Below are 17,847 nucleotides of genomic sequence, written 5' to 3' on the forward strand. Positions count from 1 at the left end.
TGGATTAAATAAAAAAACAAAACCAAAAAACCCTATTATGAATCTTATTTTTTGTCAATTCCTGTAAGTTTTAAATGTTTAAACATAAATTGTCTCACAGTATCTCTGTGCCTTGTTGATGAACTTGTGTATCAGCTACTGGCAACAGAGAAAGACAGCATCCCTTCATCATGTATCCCTTCGTGTATCCTGAGGCGTAATGGCTGGGATTAGGTCAGCATTTGTAAACATGAAATAAGGTTAAGAACATAAGAAAGCAGTCAAAACACAGATCCTTCTACTTTAGTATCCCATCTTCAGCCGCAGCCAAAAGCTGGTGCTCTGGGAGGGCCATAGGAACCCGTAAAGCCTGCTGGCTGATCCCAGCCTCCAACCCTTTGCAGCTCAGGGAATTCCTGGGCAAAGTGTGATTCTTATGTAATTAATAAACTTTAATGCTTTCCATTCATGAACCTGACCAACCTGCACTTGAAGCTAAGCAAATTTTAACTATAGACACACTGTCTTCACAAAGACTTCTATAGCACAGCTACCTATTGTGAAAATAATTGTTTCTTTTTCTATGGTCCTGGGAAAATTACAAGAGAAATCAAGAGATCACACAATCTCTGCAGCAGGCTTTGAAGGAGAATGTAATATATTAGTGGCAGGGGAAACACTGTTGCCTTTAAATACAAGTAGAATTCTCTTACAAGCTTTCAGTTTATATGGATATAAGGTATGAAAAAAACATATTGCTGAGCAATTAGAATGAGTTTATGGAATCTTTATGAAACAGAATCTGCATATACCCATTAACAACTGTATATGGCAAACAGCAACCCATTATAATTTGTGTCTGACTTGATGGCTGAAAGTTGCTGATGTTTTTATAAGTCATGAATTTTTTAAAATTCTCAGAATCTGCTTTTGCAGTTTATCTTAATATATTCATGTTACTTCTTATGTGATACTTACAACTTTTACACGGAAAGTTAATAAACTCAAATTTAAATAAAAATGTGATATATACATTATGATAAATTTGAGATGCATTGTTCTATGTATTTCTATTATGTCATGTACATTCTAAAGTATTTTTTCCCAAAGGTAAACTATGGGACATGGTAATTAAAGTCCACCTTTTGCTTTTGAAGAGATCAATTAAGATGATTGGAAAAGAGGACAGACAACTGCCAACAAAAATTCTAAGTTCGTATACACTGACATTAGCATATTTTCCTTGGTTCTTATAAAAAAATCTGGAATACATAGGAACAATGCATACAGTGTTCCCATATATGTCTGGCAGGCACTTCTTCAGTGAAATTTTCCTGTAAGTCTTTTGTCCCTCTTTACTATTAGCCTTGTTGCTGCTGGGCTGTTTGATGATCTCCCACATCTTCACTCACTGTCTTTGTAGAATCTCCAGCAGCATATAAGGAACTTTGTCTGGTCCCAAATCCTGAGTTCACTTTCTTCTGTCTCTTTACTCTGAAATGAAATTTAAAAAAAAGTGTGACCACAACACTAAGCAGAAAAGCCAATTTAAGTTTAAAACAATTGCAGATCAAATTTCTTCTAAGAAAAAAGTTTCACTAGGAGACAGTAGAATTTAGATGAGAAAATCTTTCAGTACTGTTAACTTTATAGAACACATTGGATACTTTTTCAACTGATTCCTTAATAAAGAAGAAAAAAATATAGAGTTTCAAAGCAATTACTTGGAATTGTCTTTCACAGTGAGAAACAGCCTACACTTGCTTGCTTCACTTTTGATGACTAGGAGCCATTATTTATTGATTGACAGTTCTGAACTGCGGTACTATTGCTATTCAAGGTACATTTAAAGTACTTATATATAACTCATGAATCTTTATTGGAAGAAGGGAAAGTGGAGAATAGTGAAAAGGATCAAAGATATCTCAAATCCCTCATTTGACAGAATTCTAGCCACTAGTGCAGCATAATATCTTCATATTACATAAATACCAACAGGGAGAGATTATTTACAAAAGCATAACCATCATAAAGATTATCATTGAAACACAACCATGCTAAAAAATATATCAGCTTTTATAAATTTTGGGTTGATAAATCACATTCTCAATAACAATGTGCAGCAGAACAAGAACATCTACTCAAGCTGGGCATCAGAAACAGGCTACTACACTCTCTGGAATTCAGAGCACAGGGAACAGACAGTAACCCTGCACAGAACAACACAGATATTTATCAAGATTTAGGAGCTTAAGTAGTGCCCAAAGTAGCTACTCTACAAACTGACCCAAGAAGACTGCATGTAAGAGTGAATAAATCCTGGCAGATCTAAACCATTTCTGTATATTACTAGGTTTTCTCTCATCCATGGTTAATTGAAAATTTCCTGTGCTTTAAGATTAGGGGCATACATCTCCAGTTCTCTCCATATCATCTTTGCACTTTCATTGAAATCCTACCACAAGCTACAGTGCAATTCCTGTGTTTCTTGTCTTTTTTATATATCTTGAATAGGTTTTCAGAAAAGGGAATTCACAAACCCGTTGGTTTAATCCTGACTCTGGGACCCTAGAAGTCTTGTGAACAATGTCTGAACAACAAACATGTCAAGGAACCTGAGATTTTTTACCAAACTGTGGAACATGGTGATCTCCAGTTACTTCTTCGTAGCGGTAACCCAGTTCCTGGCAGTGTGACTGGGTTAGTCATGCCAGTATATACACATTGAATCTAATCTGTCTACTAATTAGAAACAACTATGTCTTAGAAAAACCCAGCATCACATGTCAAAAATCACTCTGGGTTAAGTAAGCTGCTGAAGTGTAAAAGCCTTTAAACTAGCATAGCAATGTGATTGCTTACAGTGTCATAGACCGCATGATGCTCCTGTCTACAGATGTCCACTAATCATTCCAAATACAGGCTGATCGCCAAGCCCTACATCAATAAGAATCAATAAGCCGGCAAATTCTTCACCCCATTGGACACACAAGACTAGGCTAATCAGAAACTTAGTTGTCACCACTGAATTTCACTGGATTTTTTTTGAAAAAGATGGCTGTTTCTTTTTTAATTACTTTTATTTAATGATTTCCAATAATAACTTTCCCTTATTAAAAATTTTAGATGTTCTATTAACAACTCCTTGTTATTAAAAATACTTGCGCAAATATATTAATGCAGTATCACTCATAGTTTTTTCCTTTTGCATTCATTTTGCTAATCTAAAATATATTAATCTAAACCAAAAATAAAATCCCTAAAACTAGAAACTGAAAGAGTTTTAAATTAAATTTAAAGAAAATAAACTAAAAATATATGAAAAGTATTAGCTGTAACTGATGGCTATGGGCTTAAATTACCTCTTGTTCCCCTGGGAATACACATAGTACATTTTCAAGACAATCAAGTTATTTGTTTTTAATATGTCTAACTTAAACATTTTAGAAACACTTAATCTGGTGTTTCTAGATGTCATGTTAGTCTACCCAGCATCTATAAAACAGTAAGAGAGTTTCATTCTGACTTCTATTTCATAATCAAATTAATGCAGTTACATATATAAGCTACTACTAAAACCAGTACGTGAATACGTAGAACAGTAAGCTTTGGATGTTTATACAAAAGCATACACACTTGCCAGAAACCAATAGCATATAGACAATCTTATTTAAAGGACTTGTCCCAATCTGTAATGAATTACAAATCTTAAAGAGTGCCCTTTGACAAGCTAACGTACAACAACTTCCTTTCATTTCCACGCTGGTTTACAACAGTCTTCAAACACCTCCTGTAAGAACCTCTAGGATCACTGCTTTATGGAAGGGAATTTTTGCCAGGCTATAACTGGAGTGTGTCATGTGTATGTCAAAAGGGTTTGACTCCATCGCTCTTCTCTGCTTGCAAGATATCATTCCTCTGAGTAGTTCTGCACTTCTGAGACTTCAGTGTGTGTATTCCATGTGATGGCAGTAATGAATAGTCTATTTAAATGTGAACATTTAGGGAGCTTGTGCCATAAAAAAATTAGGGAAATCTTTCCCTTTGGTAGTCTGCACCAGCCAACCTTGACGACGCCTGACATTGAGGGAAGGATGGGGCAAGAAGTTGTTCTGTTGTGTCCCTCAGCCACGTGATGGAAGGGCACTAGGAGCCAGGTGAAATGGGAAATGTGTCTGCTTCCAACTGGAGCGTGCCGACATTCTTCAGGGCACGCAGGGAAGCAGTCAATTGCACAAGTGCCCATCCTGGTTGTGCAAAACCCGGTCAGCTCCGCAGCTCGTGCTGTTGCTCCAGCCCTCCGTTCCGCCAGCACTGAGAGTGAGTCAAAACTCCTCTGTATGGGGAAGGACTTTCAACTGCATTCCAAATTATTGCTAGACAGGGACTAAAACTGTAGAAAGGCTAATAATAAAAGTAATGTGTAACTGCTCTAGACAAATAAATAAATAAATAAGTTTGGGGTACAAATGAATAAGCAAAATAAAATGCATGGGCTTTGAACTCCAGATAAAGGAGCAAAACATTTTAAAGCCCTTTTCCTAACAGCCTACAAACAGAAAATGCTATCAAAGTCAGCTAACAAGATCATGAAAATGCACAGGCATATAAAAAGGCAGCATACCATATGTCCACCAATATCTAGTACAACAGGAACATTAAGAAAGCCATTAAGATAGTGTCCCCATTGTGCCCAGGTATACAATAACATATGGTACATTTCCTGCTTCACTGTGCATTTCCTTGCTTTCATTGTTTAGCATCACTAATTTAGAGCTCATTTAATATAGTTTGTGTGTGCAGTTCTCTGAAGAATATTTTAAAATTCTTCATTGCTGCTTAAAATGAATCTTTTTTCAGTGCAAGTGCACAGTAAGTATTAACATAAGGTAGGATTTTTTCCAAACCTTAATTAAATGGAAGAGCTAGATAGAATTATTTTAAGGTAGCTACACATGATACTTAAATTATTATTGTCTTCTTATTTAAGTCCTCACACAATTTGCTGTAATGATGCTACAGAGAGACATTACAAGGTTGTTGTTGGTTTTAATCAATGAAGACTTCCCAAGGACAGATGTGGATATCTCTCAGCAGTGTAGATTAGAGGCAAAATAATAAGGGACTAATGTAGCAGTGTTAAAGGAAATACAACAAGAAATATAAGGTGACTATGTCCTGATAAATGTCCACCTGTACATGTGGAGAAGAGAGGGAAACCAAGATGTCTGAAAGATTTTTCTTCTTCATGGACATTTATTCTCAAAACCCTAAAGGTTAAGGAATCTCAGGATTCCCCAAAACAAGATGAAAATTATTTGTAAGACACATTGCCTCTCTGTTTGGTATTTACAAATTCCACCTGTCTCCTAGAAGAGATGAACTTTCCAATGCTAGCTCAAGCATACCAAGGTTCCTACTTGATTTCAAGACTCCTTATGGAAAAAAAAAAGTTTTCTTTTCAGAAGAGCATTGTTAATTATCTTATCTGCCTTTCTAAAAGATTCCTATACTGTTTCATGAGTTTGATATAGAAAATGAAATTAGAATGAAACTAAAAAAATCCCACCAAATTCTCAGATGCTTGCATCAGAAATGTTTAGATCAAATAACTGATTAGATCAAATAATTAATATCCTAATATTTAATTTTAAAAGATAAAGGGTGAGAGTTCACTTAATAATAATAAAAAATAATAAGATCAGTCCAGATCCACTAAGATTTGCCATTTACTGTCTCACCCATGACAGTGGCGCTATGCAGTACTATTTGAAAAATCATGCATTATTTATTTCCAGGTGTGGATGGGGAAGGAAGGGATCTCGGGTATGAAACCAAATCAGAATGAAGAAAGGAAATAATTACAAGCTTGAGTTAGTATCTTCACTGGTATAAACTATTGCTCAATTTTAGACATTTATTAATGCCTAAAATAATTAATATTCTGAGTGGAATTATAGGTTCCTGACCAAATTATAGTAACACAGATTTATGTCAGCTTCTGATTTAATTAAAACACATTTGCCATTTAGCGTTAGGGGACTGTTACAGACCACGAGAGAACATATGGATATTGAATTACGTTTTATATCTTTACAAGGCAGAAATTGCTTAGACCCTGTGTAAACTCATCCACTATGCAATTCCAATTTCTAAAAATACTATATGGGCTCTCAAACAGTATAACTTTTTCTTTAAATCTTGTGTTTCCTTTGAGAGCCACAAGACCCCAGGTCATGTTTTTCTGTATTTCTCATTCAATTATTTTTACTTCCTTGGAACTCATGCAAAATCATGCTTTTTGATTTTCCTTAGAAGAAAAGGTTTGTGTTTTGCCATATAATTATATCCCCTTTTAACTTCAAAATTTGTCTCACAATGAATTTCCATAGTACATTTCTGGGTACAGTGTATTAGAATAGCTACCACTGAAACTTTTGCTACTGCAAACTAGAATCAACATTTTGCAACTGAATCACTGTAGTACAGATCAGAACCTGAAATTATTTCTAAAGATACATAGTTTGAGTAAGTCACCCACTTTAAGAATGGTAGAGGATGAACATTACGCAGTGGGTACCTAACAGAGAAGGACTCCTTGAAACACCCATTCATAAATTCAGGTGTTGTTAACAGTGAGGTTTTCCAAAAGAAGAATCATTCCCATTTATATCATAACAATTTCTCTGTTCTGGCACATAATAAGAATTAAGATGACCTTTAGAAAAGGTCTGTTTTTTCCTGAATTGTTTTTCCTTAATTCTCAGATAATCACACATTTTTTCTCAGTTGACTTTGCCTAATAACATCTTTCTTCAATTCTAACATTTTAGAATCTGATCATGCCAGGCTATGGTATGCCCAAATAAAATCAGTTTTCTGAAGAAAATGCTTCCTTTCAACTACATGATGGAAGAAAAATATATATCCACTCTCCTCAACAAAATGGACAGGAGAAATAAATAATTTTGACTTTTAGGGAACTGACAGTAACCTTCTGGCTTTTCTAGTTTTGATTTTTCGAATACTCTGAACCTACTGGAATGAACTAGAATGTCCATATCATCTGTGTTTACAGTGAAAGAATGCAGAAAAAAGCACACTTTTCACAACTTGCTTGAAAAAGCTTTTTTTTCTACGTCCATCACTATTTATCACTCATGTAATTCTGCCAATAAATATGTAATTCTTTTCATATTACAGTAATGGAACAGAAAATGTCCTTATATTTGAATACAAAGCATACTTCAGCTCTTTTCCTATTGCTAAGCACACGTTAAGGCTAAACACAGATTGGTTTTGCCATTCTTCTCTGCAAATCATTGTGTTTGACATTCACATCACAAGCCTTCAAAATTTAAATACATTGAAAAGCAAAAATTGAAAAGGAGATGTCAGAAATATTGATTAGTGATCAACACAATACAATCAATATGGTTGGGTTTTTTTTAATAGGGTCAGATTAAAATAGAGAAAAGAATAAAACGAACCATGAACTTTTAGCTAAATGACTTATTGTTAAAGAAAACAATCTAAAGTCTACCTGGGAAAGTAGATACTGTAAGCAGCTATTTTAAGACTAATTAGATAGTATGAGACTTATTTGTGTAATGTGGTTTAATATTTCTTTACAAAATATCTTATGACTTCTGAACACAGGAACAGTTCTTCTAGTCCCACAGAGAAGAAGATATCAATAGTATATACACTCCTTTCTGTATTAAGAGGTGTGATTTGCATGGAAGGCTTTTTGTGGGCATTTTTTTTAACAGCTGAAAAAATGATAAGAAAGTACACTTGGCACAAGCTCTTTTCTCAGTCCTTTTTTATACATTAACATTCACTTTTGACAGTAATATTTTCACCTACATAATCTCCAGGCCAATAAAAAGCATGATCATTTCCCTTCCGAGTAATTACATGGCTGCCAGCTTCAATTTAGTTCCATTTACCCTTTCAGAATTCTTAACTTTTAACAGTTGCTCAACATGCATCTTCATTACTTTCCTTTTACTTCTTCCAGGTATGAAAGGTATTCAACTCTGTAGCAGACATTAACTTTCCTCCCCCTTCTCGCCTTACCCACTTCCTATTCTCCGTCCAAATTTGTCTTGAAACTAAGTGGGCTGTCTTCAGAGTCATGTCAGGTAGGTTCTTTGTTATGTACTGTGTTTTTCGCACTGAAAAAATTGCACTACCCTAATACTTAAACTGAAAATGAAGTTCTCTTCAAAATAAGGAAAAAGCCATGTACACTCAACAAAATCAACCATTTAGTTCCTGAAAAAACTACTCATTATACTGCAGTATCATTCAATATTATGCCTCCTAGTTATAGTCATTGAATGAAAATTATATGAGAGTTCTGGGAAGCACTGGAGAGTTCTGCCATACACCATGTTCTGCCTTGGACCATTGCCCCAAACACTGTTCGTCTTTGACAGTATTAAAGTCTGATATCTCTTGAACCGGCTGGAGTAGAAACAAATACTGTACATCACTGCTGTGCTGTGATTACGAGCTTTGCAACAATGAAAACATTTCTTTTAAAACTTCTAAGGCTGAGAGATAGAATGTGAATGTGCACATTACAATTACTTATTCTGCTCCCTTCCATTCCTCCCAGCTTCAAATTCTGACATGACAGTAGCTACTATCTCACAAGCTGTTAAAGGTAACATGCAGCTAGAAAATTATCTAACTGGAAGTTTGAATCTCGGCTTTCAAATATCACAAAGCACTAATCTTTAGCTCTGTGGTTTGTAAGGTTTTGACTGCGGAAATCATTTGGGAGCTGAAGTGAAAAGCAACAAATGGTGATGGTAATCTGATGATGTGAAGGTTTCATTATCTTAGTGCCTACCATGTCTGATAAAATAGTACAAGTGCTCTCAGGACCAGTAAAATTATCTTAAGTATGCAAACAGCAGAGGAAAAGCACTGATCCCTAAATGACAGTAAAGCAGACAAATACAAAAACAAAGAGTAAAGCAGTTAAAGACAAGAGGTAAAACACAATCAGATAAGACATAGAGCACTCTTCCTTTTTTTCCTTGTCCATTTTTTGTAACAATGTTTTATTTATTTACCAGTGTGTTAGAATAACAAATTGGTATTTGCCAAATACAATTCATAGATCTGTTTTCATAATGGGAAAAAATAATAACATGTGTTTTCTGAACTTTTGGGTAAGAAAAGATGCCTGAAGTTTTCCACATCTCAATCACATTCACATTCATAATGTACCTAATTCTCAATACAGTTCAGGACACGTTGACCTATTATCCACAAACTCCTTTGAAAAGTCTAATTTTAGTGTCTCTGATTGTGACAGTGCCAGGACATAAGCTGTGTTTCTATTGTCTATTTTTCTGGCACTCCTCCAGCATTCTGAACTGTTGTATGAGGAATGTTTGAGGATACATGCCTGCTTAGTACTTTCAGGATGCTCTTACTGACGTGTTGCCCAGCAATTCAAATAATCCCTTTTGGAACCAGCCAATACACTCTGCCTGAGTAATCTCTTAAGGCAGATTCACAGCAAAGAAGTCCTCAATCATTTTTGTGACCCTTTGTAGACTCCCTTCAGTATGTCCATGTCTTTCTTATACTGTGGTCCCGGAAATGAACCCAACACTCCTGATGTGGTCTCACTAGTGCTGAGTAGAGGGAAAGGATCACCTCCCTCAACCTGTTGGCCATGCTTATCCTCATGTTGTTGGCCTTCATTGACTTGAGGGTGCATTGCTGACTCATGGTCAGCTTGTTGTCCAACAGGACCCCCAGCTCCCTTTCTGCACAGTTGCTTTCAGCCAGTCGGCCCCAAGTCTGCCCTAGTGCAAGGGATTGTTCCTACCCAAGGGCAGGATTTGGCATTTCCATTTGAATTTTATGAGGGTACTGTCTGCCCATTTCTCATCTTCTTGAAGTCACTCTGAATGACAGCACAACTACCTGGTCTATTAACGACTCTTCTTTGTTTTGTATCATCTGCAAACTTGCTGAGGGTGCACTCTGTCCCATAATCCAGGTGATTAATGAAGTTAAACAGTACTAGCTCCAATATTGACCCATGGGGTACATGACTAGTGACTGCCCTCCAGCTACACTTCATTACACTAACCACAAACGTTTTAGCCCAGCAGTTCAGCTAATTTTCAGTCCACCTCACTGTTCATTTATTTAGTCTGTACTGGAACAGATTGTCTATGAGTATGTTATGAGGGACAGCGTTGAAAGTATTCCTAATGTCAAGATAACATTCATTGCTCTCCCATAATCCACAAAGCTAGACATTTCATTGTAGAAGGCTGTCAGGTTGATCAGGCATAATTTCCCCTTTATAAATCTATGCTGACTGCTTACAGTCATCTTCTTGTCCTCAATATGTCTGGAGATGGTTCCCAGGATTAGCTGTTCCTTCACCTTCCTGGGGATCGAGGTGAGGCTGACCAGTCTGGTTTCCTAATCCACCTTCCATCCCTTTCTGCACAAAAGGCTGCACAAACTGCTGAGCCTACTTGCTGCCTCTGTTATTTGTGCTGTCCTCCTGGCTTCAGTGCTACCTAGTTCTCATATCTGGTCAACAACAGTGCCATGTTCAGCTTATCCACTACCCTCACGATTCTGTAAATCTCATTCATACCCCTCTCAGTTCTCTTCTGTTCAAGTGAAAGAGTCCAAGACTCTTTCCTTGAAAAGCAACCTATCCATCCATTTGACCCATTCAGAAGCTGAAGCATATACAACTGTGGTTTTATTGTGCATTTATTCTCAAAAGTAAAAAAAAAAAAAAAGGCATTTATCTATTAACATGGAATATTAGCAGCTCAAATTACATATAATTGAGGTTAATTTCACATCTTCTGCAATTTTATTTATAAATTTCAGTGAAAGAAAAAGCCTTATATCTTAAACATTCTTGCTTTCAGTAACAGTACAGAAAACTTGTATTTTCTCTTTTTTGTCTGGATAGATTAATTTTATTACTGTTGAGATTCTCCTTCTGTCTTTCACTTTTCAATTCCTTGGTTTTTCATATCTCTAAATTTTTTGTTACTTTCAAAGATCGAATCTGTCATACTATTCTTTAGATGCCTGAAACCCTCTACTTTTCAAAAATATTGTTGCAATAAAAAAAAAAAGGTGTTTATCTTCCTATTTATGGCATCAAAAATTAATAGAATATTGGACTGACATGCTATGAAGCTCTCCTGTGACCAGAAACAGAATCCAGCTTTTTGTTATGTTGTTAAACCAGGCATAACTGATTCAATGTATTCTCTTTAGTTCCTGAAAATTATGAATCACAGCGGGGGATTTCAAGTGAGCATCATTCTACTGGCATCAGAGATAGCAAAAGCAGGTTGAGAAAATTGTCTGCATGGTAGATTTCTTAGGTTTTAGGAACTTTTACAGGATTTTATAGAAGATAGAGAATCCACATGATTGTTAGAAAGTAAATGACATCACCATAGAATATGTAGAAGTCAGAGGCAGATGCATTATCTTTGCTATTTAAGAAATACAAAATATGAAAGCAAAAAAAGCTATTCTTTTCATCATATGGTTCTGAACTCTGTTCATATGTTGTGTTGTAGGTGCTGAATTTGATCAATTTTGTGCCAGTATAATTCCATTAACTTCATAAACTGATGCAAGAAGAGTATTAGGACTATTCACTGTGAGATTCTTGAAATGGATGGCCATGTCATTTTGGTAAAGTAAGCAGATCATCTCTTTCAAGTTATATTAGATAGGAAATTGAGGGTAATATAATGATATATGAAAATATAGACAGCTGTTTGTTACAAATACATGTATGTGTATGAGTTAATTTACATCTGAATAAGAAGACATAGCATTTATTCGTAAACCTGATGTGAGAAATATTTTTTCCCCCTGAAAACTGTGAAGGAAGCACCACCAACAGCTCCACACTGATGTATCTTTAACATCCATTATTTTCACAAAACTAACACAAGTCCAGAGCATACATAAATAATTTCATGGAACAACTTTTTTTAGTGTTAGTAAGAATTTATAAGTTTTCTTAAGTCTTCCCTTCTTATAGCCTAGAAATTTAGAAACAATACACAAATAATATGAATAATCTCAGCTCAACTTTTACTTTACAGTCTTTTAGTTTGGCACAACTATCACTTGGGAATTTTTATGACAAATGCCACTGTACTGGGAAGGGAAAGTAGTTCCTTAGTGGCAGCGTCATCTTCAGAATGAAGCACTGAAAGCCCCTCCAAGAGGAATACATTTGCATTCTTCAAAAGATTGTAGGTCTGAGAGAAGAATATATGCCCAAAACATCCTCCCCCTAACAGACTTCTTAGCTTTGAACCTAAGAACTATGAGAACCTTTGAATGCTACATCTTCTCTTTTCTACTCATTTTCTAAATTTTGGAGCATATCTTAGCTGAAGCATGAAAACGATAATGAAAAGTAACTTTGACAAATACTTTACAGGTAATAGTAAAGAAGCACAAAGTTATAAGCAGCACAAATGCTGACAGGCCCATGAATATCCTCCTGATCATTTTTTGTAGATAAATATATATGTCTGTGTAAGGCACACCATAATGGATACAGAAAAAATATATTACTGTTTCTCTGTCTAGAAAGATAGAAGAAAAAAGTGCAGCATTTGGAGTTTGAAATAGGCTCAAGAAACAATTTCACACATCATCATTCAGGATCTCTGAAGGATGGAGATGAATCGCAGTTGCTCACAGTGATACAGAAGAGAGTTATTCCTTGCCTGCTTCTAATTTGTCTTTCAAAAAACAACAAAAAAATCTAAACAACTTGCATGCACATTTACCTAACTTTTCATTAAAACAGTGATCTGGAAAGATGTCAAGCATTTCTGAGCAGGAAGAAAGTATTTCAATTATTTGTGAATTACTAGACATACCTGTACTGTAAAAATAAACTAAGAAGTTAAGAAGCAAAGATTATTTTTTCACTCCTTTGTATCTTGCCTTTTAACTTCTGTTCCTTTATTATATTCCACTTTAAAATTTCGTATACAGATATATATTATTACAGTCTTTCATATATACATTGCTATGTAGTTAGGAAAGTAACTGTATGCATACATCTGATTAAAATCCCATGTAAATCTATATATAAATTTGGTGTGAGTTTTAGACAAGTAGCAAGCTGCCCAGCGGACAATCAGAATTTAAATTTTTTTTATTGTTGACTTAATGTAGCAAAAGAAGAATTTTTAGAATGTTTTATAACAAAAGAAAAGGAAACAAAACCAACATAACTAGTAATCTTAACGTGAAAATTTACAAACAGAGAAGGTTTCTGGAATAATTATTTCCTATCAGTCTTTATGCAGCAGAATAGAACCATTCAAATTAGGGTGTTGCACAAAATCCAGAAAATGCTATCAAAAATTGTAATAAGAAAACCTTGTGGTATAGAAAAATCACCAGTGTAATGGCATTAAGAACAGAAACTAATGAAGGTTGTAAAAATATGCCTATAAAGATGATAGTTTCAGGTAAGTGAAGTGACAGTGAAATCAATTCAGTGAGAAGTGATCGTCAGACTGTCAATATTCAAAAAAGAAGAAAAAAATCATTCAGGAATAGCTAACTTCTATTAGTTAGAGACAAGTAGATTCTAAATAATCTGAAGGCAGGACTGGAAGTAGAAAGCTTCTGAATTATTCCATTTATAAAACTAATTGTTTTTTTAGTTACTCATTGCTTTTTCAGGGAAAACACGTTGCTCTTCCTTGAATGAGAAAAAGTTGTTAATTATGCAGAATTTGAAAAGTGATAAGATAATGTAACTATGCTATGGAACAGTAAAGAAAAAACAAAAGATGTGAACTATTGAAAAAGAAATGGAGAACACAATAGTTCTTATGCTACCATATTAATCCAATAAAATGACCCCATTTTGAATACTGAATACAATATTCACTGTACCTGAGAGGAAATCACACAAACCAGGAAAAGGTTTGCAGAGCAACAAACATGTAAACAAATGTATGGGATGGCTTCCACAGGAGAGATGACTAAACAAACTTCAGGATGCATACCATGGAGTGAACAGGAACAGGTCACAATGTCGAACACTATGGAAAGTAGGGAGCATCAGATGAAACCAGCAGAAGGCAGGTTTGATGCAAGAAAGAATAACTTTTAACAGAACACAATTAAGTCTTGTGAGCTCTTGTAGTAGGCTGCTACAAAAGCTTTACAGGGATACAGAAAGCTATTGAACAATTTAATAGAAGAATACTCCATATAAGGCTTAAAAGATACCATCTCTGACTGAGGAGTCCGTGACCTTGATTTTCCTGGAATCTGGCACTGTACTCCTGGGACATATATCTGCCTGTCTGCTTTGCTCTTAGTCTTACACAAATCCACTTTTGTCCACCACCAGAAACAGGATACCAGTTTAGATGGAACTTTGTGTGGTATTATTCTGTCATAACTGTTAAGCATTAATGAGCATACAGAACAACATTTGAAATTAAGATTTTTTTTTTTCAGACCCCTTCTTAAGTTTGCATCAGAAGAATTGTAAGTGTGAAATGCACTCTGCTAGGACTTGAAGGACTTTTTGCTTCAGCTCTTATATCCTCCAGCTACATTTAAGACACAGTCTTACTGACCAGGGAGAAACTTTCAGACTTAGAAGCATGGATTTCTATTTTACATTAAATCAGTACCAATGTCTCAAAGTGCAGGAAGAGAGAGCACAAAGTTCAGGCTTTTGTATGTCAGATTGTGACTTCTCTGTGTCCAGTAAAACCCAGTGGTATTTTGCATGTATTATGACTTCAAGGATGAGAGGAAGTTACAGTTTCTGCTTTGGAAGACATCGGGCTATCTTCACCATTATATTTCCTTGTAATCAATGTTAATTTTCTTGTTAATTTGATGAATTTAAGGAATTCAGATAATTATTATAATTTTATTTCCTTTTTGAGATTGAATCTGGCCTAACAAAATGTCAAAATAACATTTCCCTATTTCTCACTTAAGAATTAAAAACCATTAGAATAGTATTAGACTCCAATAATGCTGCACCTTATTAAAATATGTGAAACTGGAAGCATCACAACTCTTGCAACTTTGCTATATATGCTCCAGTTTCACACAACATAGCTTATTTGGCACAAATTTTGCAATATTGCTTCTCTAGCTCTACACTTTCCCATCATCCCATCAGAAGATATTTCATTTTTCAGATCTTATGGAACCGGTTTTTTTGCAGCCTTCCTCCTTAAAAGGGGCCGTGACACTAGAATATGGAAGTAGATCTTCTAGGTACTTATGAAAATAATTAATCATTCAAATGACAGGTATCCAGGACCTTCTGCGAAGTGCATTATTGCTTATAAATCCCAGCAGTTGGTCATACATCACTTTCTAATTAGTGTACATCTTTCACAGTACTTTCCACATTCTCACTTTTCTATTGTGTCTCTTTGTTGCAACTGTATCAAGTACTTTCTTAATTATTCTGATTTCATGTACTTTGCAACAAATAACAAGCTTTCTGGTAGTTCAGGTCTGGGTAGAAGCATTAATTTTTCATTTAGCTCTCAAACATAAAAGTTGTGCTTCTGAATAATTCCCATTTGTCTATTTAAAACTACAATGCAATAAAGAATATACATTCATATTTACTAATTGGCTTCTTAAATGAAATAACATGTCATCAAAACCTGATTTGTGTGTGTCAAGTAAACAATTTGGCTTAAATTTTGAAAATTTGTACTTCTTCAAAATCTAAATATTGATCATCAGATTTCCTCATATTTAGGCCAGTGATCACCAATACAGAAGTTTTACTGAAGAGTAACTTTACCACAGCTACTGCTGTGATGGGATGATACCACACCCAGGTGAATTTTCTCGGATTGTGTTTTGTGAGAATTGTCACAGAGTTTTAGTTGGTAATGGTGGTCACTACAGAGATGTGACGACGCTTCAAAATTCTTCCATGTTTTTTGTTTGCTGTTATATCTTTAAACATGCTTCCAGTGCGGGCAAGCAGACAAAATCAATTATTTAAAAGCATCTCAGAAGCTTCTTTCACAAAAAATGAGTAACCTACATTGATATTTTTTTGCAAGTGACAGTAAATGCAAATCACAGCAGGAGGCTTTCAAGTATGGAGCTGACGGATGACAAACATGTTACCCTAAAAAAAAAGTGTATGCAATGTAAGCTTTAACTTTTAGGAAATACTGTTGAAAGAAGCTATCTCATAAAAATGCTTCACATTACTATCTGAAAACTAGAAAAAAGTGACTCTTCTGGTCTCCAGAATAAAATATAACTGAAATATGTGCTGAGAAGTGATAAGCACATCTAAAAGATTTAATTAAAGCTCTCAGGAATAAAGGAAAGAGCTACTGACACAGAAACTGTCATGACAAATTATCTGTTGAAGAATCTTTAAGAACCAGAAAATACACAGCTGACTACAAACAATGTTTTAAAACTCTTACTGAAGAAAATTAGCTAATCTGGGCCATGATAGACATTTATAATGTTCTGTATAAGATCATCCACTAATGCTGATACATTCAGAAAAGTTAAAATTTGAAATGATTTGTAAAAAGAAGTGTCTTTCTTTTATAACTCATATGCAACCAGTGTGGATCTTTAAAAACCTTTTCCATAAAATTACATTTCAAGATTGTAATATTTAGTATCAGCAGTAAAGCATTTGGCTGTTTCATTACCAGGCTAGTAATTCTATTAATCATTCTACAAATGGTGCTTGTGTTTAGTGACAGAACAATTTCAGGAAAGATCAATGACTCCTTTTAAGAACAATCATGGTGATACTCCACCCTTTTCTGAATGCTATATTTAACAAAATCATGAAAGGTTAGCTTTAGAATAATACACTGGTTATCTCTACTTTATATAATAACCATTAAATGAATTCAATCCCATTGAAAAAATGGGTTGTTATCATGAATAAGAAGATTAAGGGAAAAAACCAACCACATATTGAATCTAATTGTTTGTTGCCTTAAAAAATGTTAGCGATTTTACCAAATACTTGCTCCACTAGTGACCTAATCACTTCTAAATAATAAAGTGAAATAGAAAGTATGCATCTTGTTGACGGAATTGTATGTCAGGTTTTTCCGTTTGGATCAGTTATAGAATAATGTCAAAATTCTTGTGCTTACTGAGATGGATATTTAGTTCAGATACAAAATATGAAAGAAGATGATGTTAAGAAAACATTCTTTGCTGGTAAGTAGATAATAATACATATATACTGTTGATATTGGAGATAAGCAGCATAACATAAAAATATCCTCATATATTGAACTTACCCAAACCCATAGGAAGCAATGTGGGTGATACTGTGAACATTACTATATAGTCAGTCAAAAAGAAAAAAAAAAAGACTTGGATTATTGGATCACTAATTTTTTTTTTTAATATGGAAATGCTGACATTAAATCACTAGCATGAACAGTTTAGCAACTTTTGCAGCTTTAAAGAAACCAATGAAAACTGCATATAAGAGGGGCTAAGTGCAGAGAAGCAGGCTATAATTTCAACGGATCATTGATTGAAGACTATTGCTTGGCTTTCCAATCTAATAAGAGAGGGCAAATACAATTATAGAGTGTTCTATGCAACTCAAAGAGCATGGAAACTCTCTTTCTGTTATGTTCCCCTAAATCTTCATAAGTAATCCATCCACCACCTCCTTACATTTGCTTCTGCATAGGTTCTATTAAGCATCAGAAAACTAAAATTTAGTGACTTTTTTTAGAGATTGTATGCACGCAAACAACACAGCGAAGTCTTATGAAATGCCTGCTCAGAATCAGCCTGCATAAA

General features: G+C 34.8%; 1 protein-coding gene across 1 annotated transcript in view; it reads right to left on the minus strand.

The window, feature by feature from the left end:
* Window positions 1-1,383: 1,383 nt before the first annotated feature.
* The window catches only part of CCDC102B (coiled-coil domain containing 102B), a 150,349-nt gene continuing 133,885 nt past the window's right edge, over window positions 1,384-17,847 (minus strand). The window contains exon 7 of the mRNA XM_010583295.1: window positions 1,384-1,471. Within this exon, the coding sequence (XP_010581597.1) occupies window positions 1,384-1,471 (88 nt within the window). The remainder of the gene's footprint in view (window positions 1,472-17,847) is intronic.

The sequence above is a fragment of the Haliaeetus leucocephalus genome, unplaced genomic scaffold (genome assembly GCF_000737465.1).
Source record: "Haliaeetus leucocephalus isolate CR32 unplaced genomic scaffold, Haliaeetus_leucocephalus-4.0 Scaffold889, whole genome shotgun sequence".
Lineage (NCBI taxonomy): Eukaryota > Metazoa > Chordata > Aves > Accipitriformes > Accipitridae > Haliaeetus > Haliaeetus leucocephalus.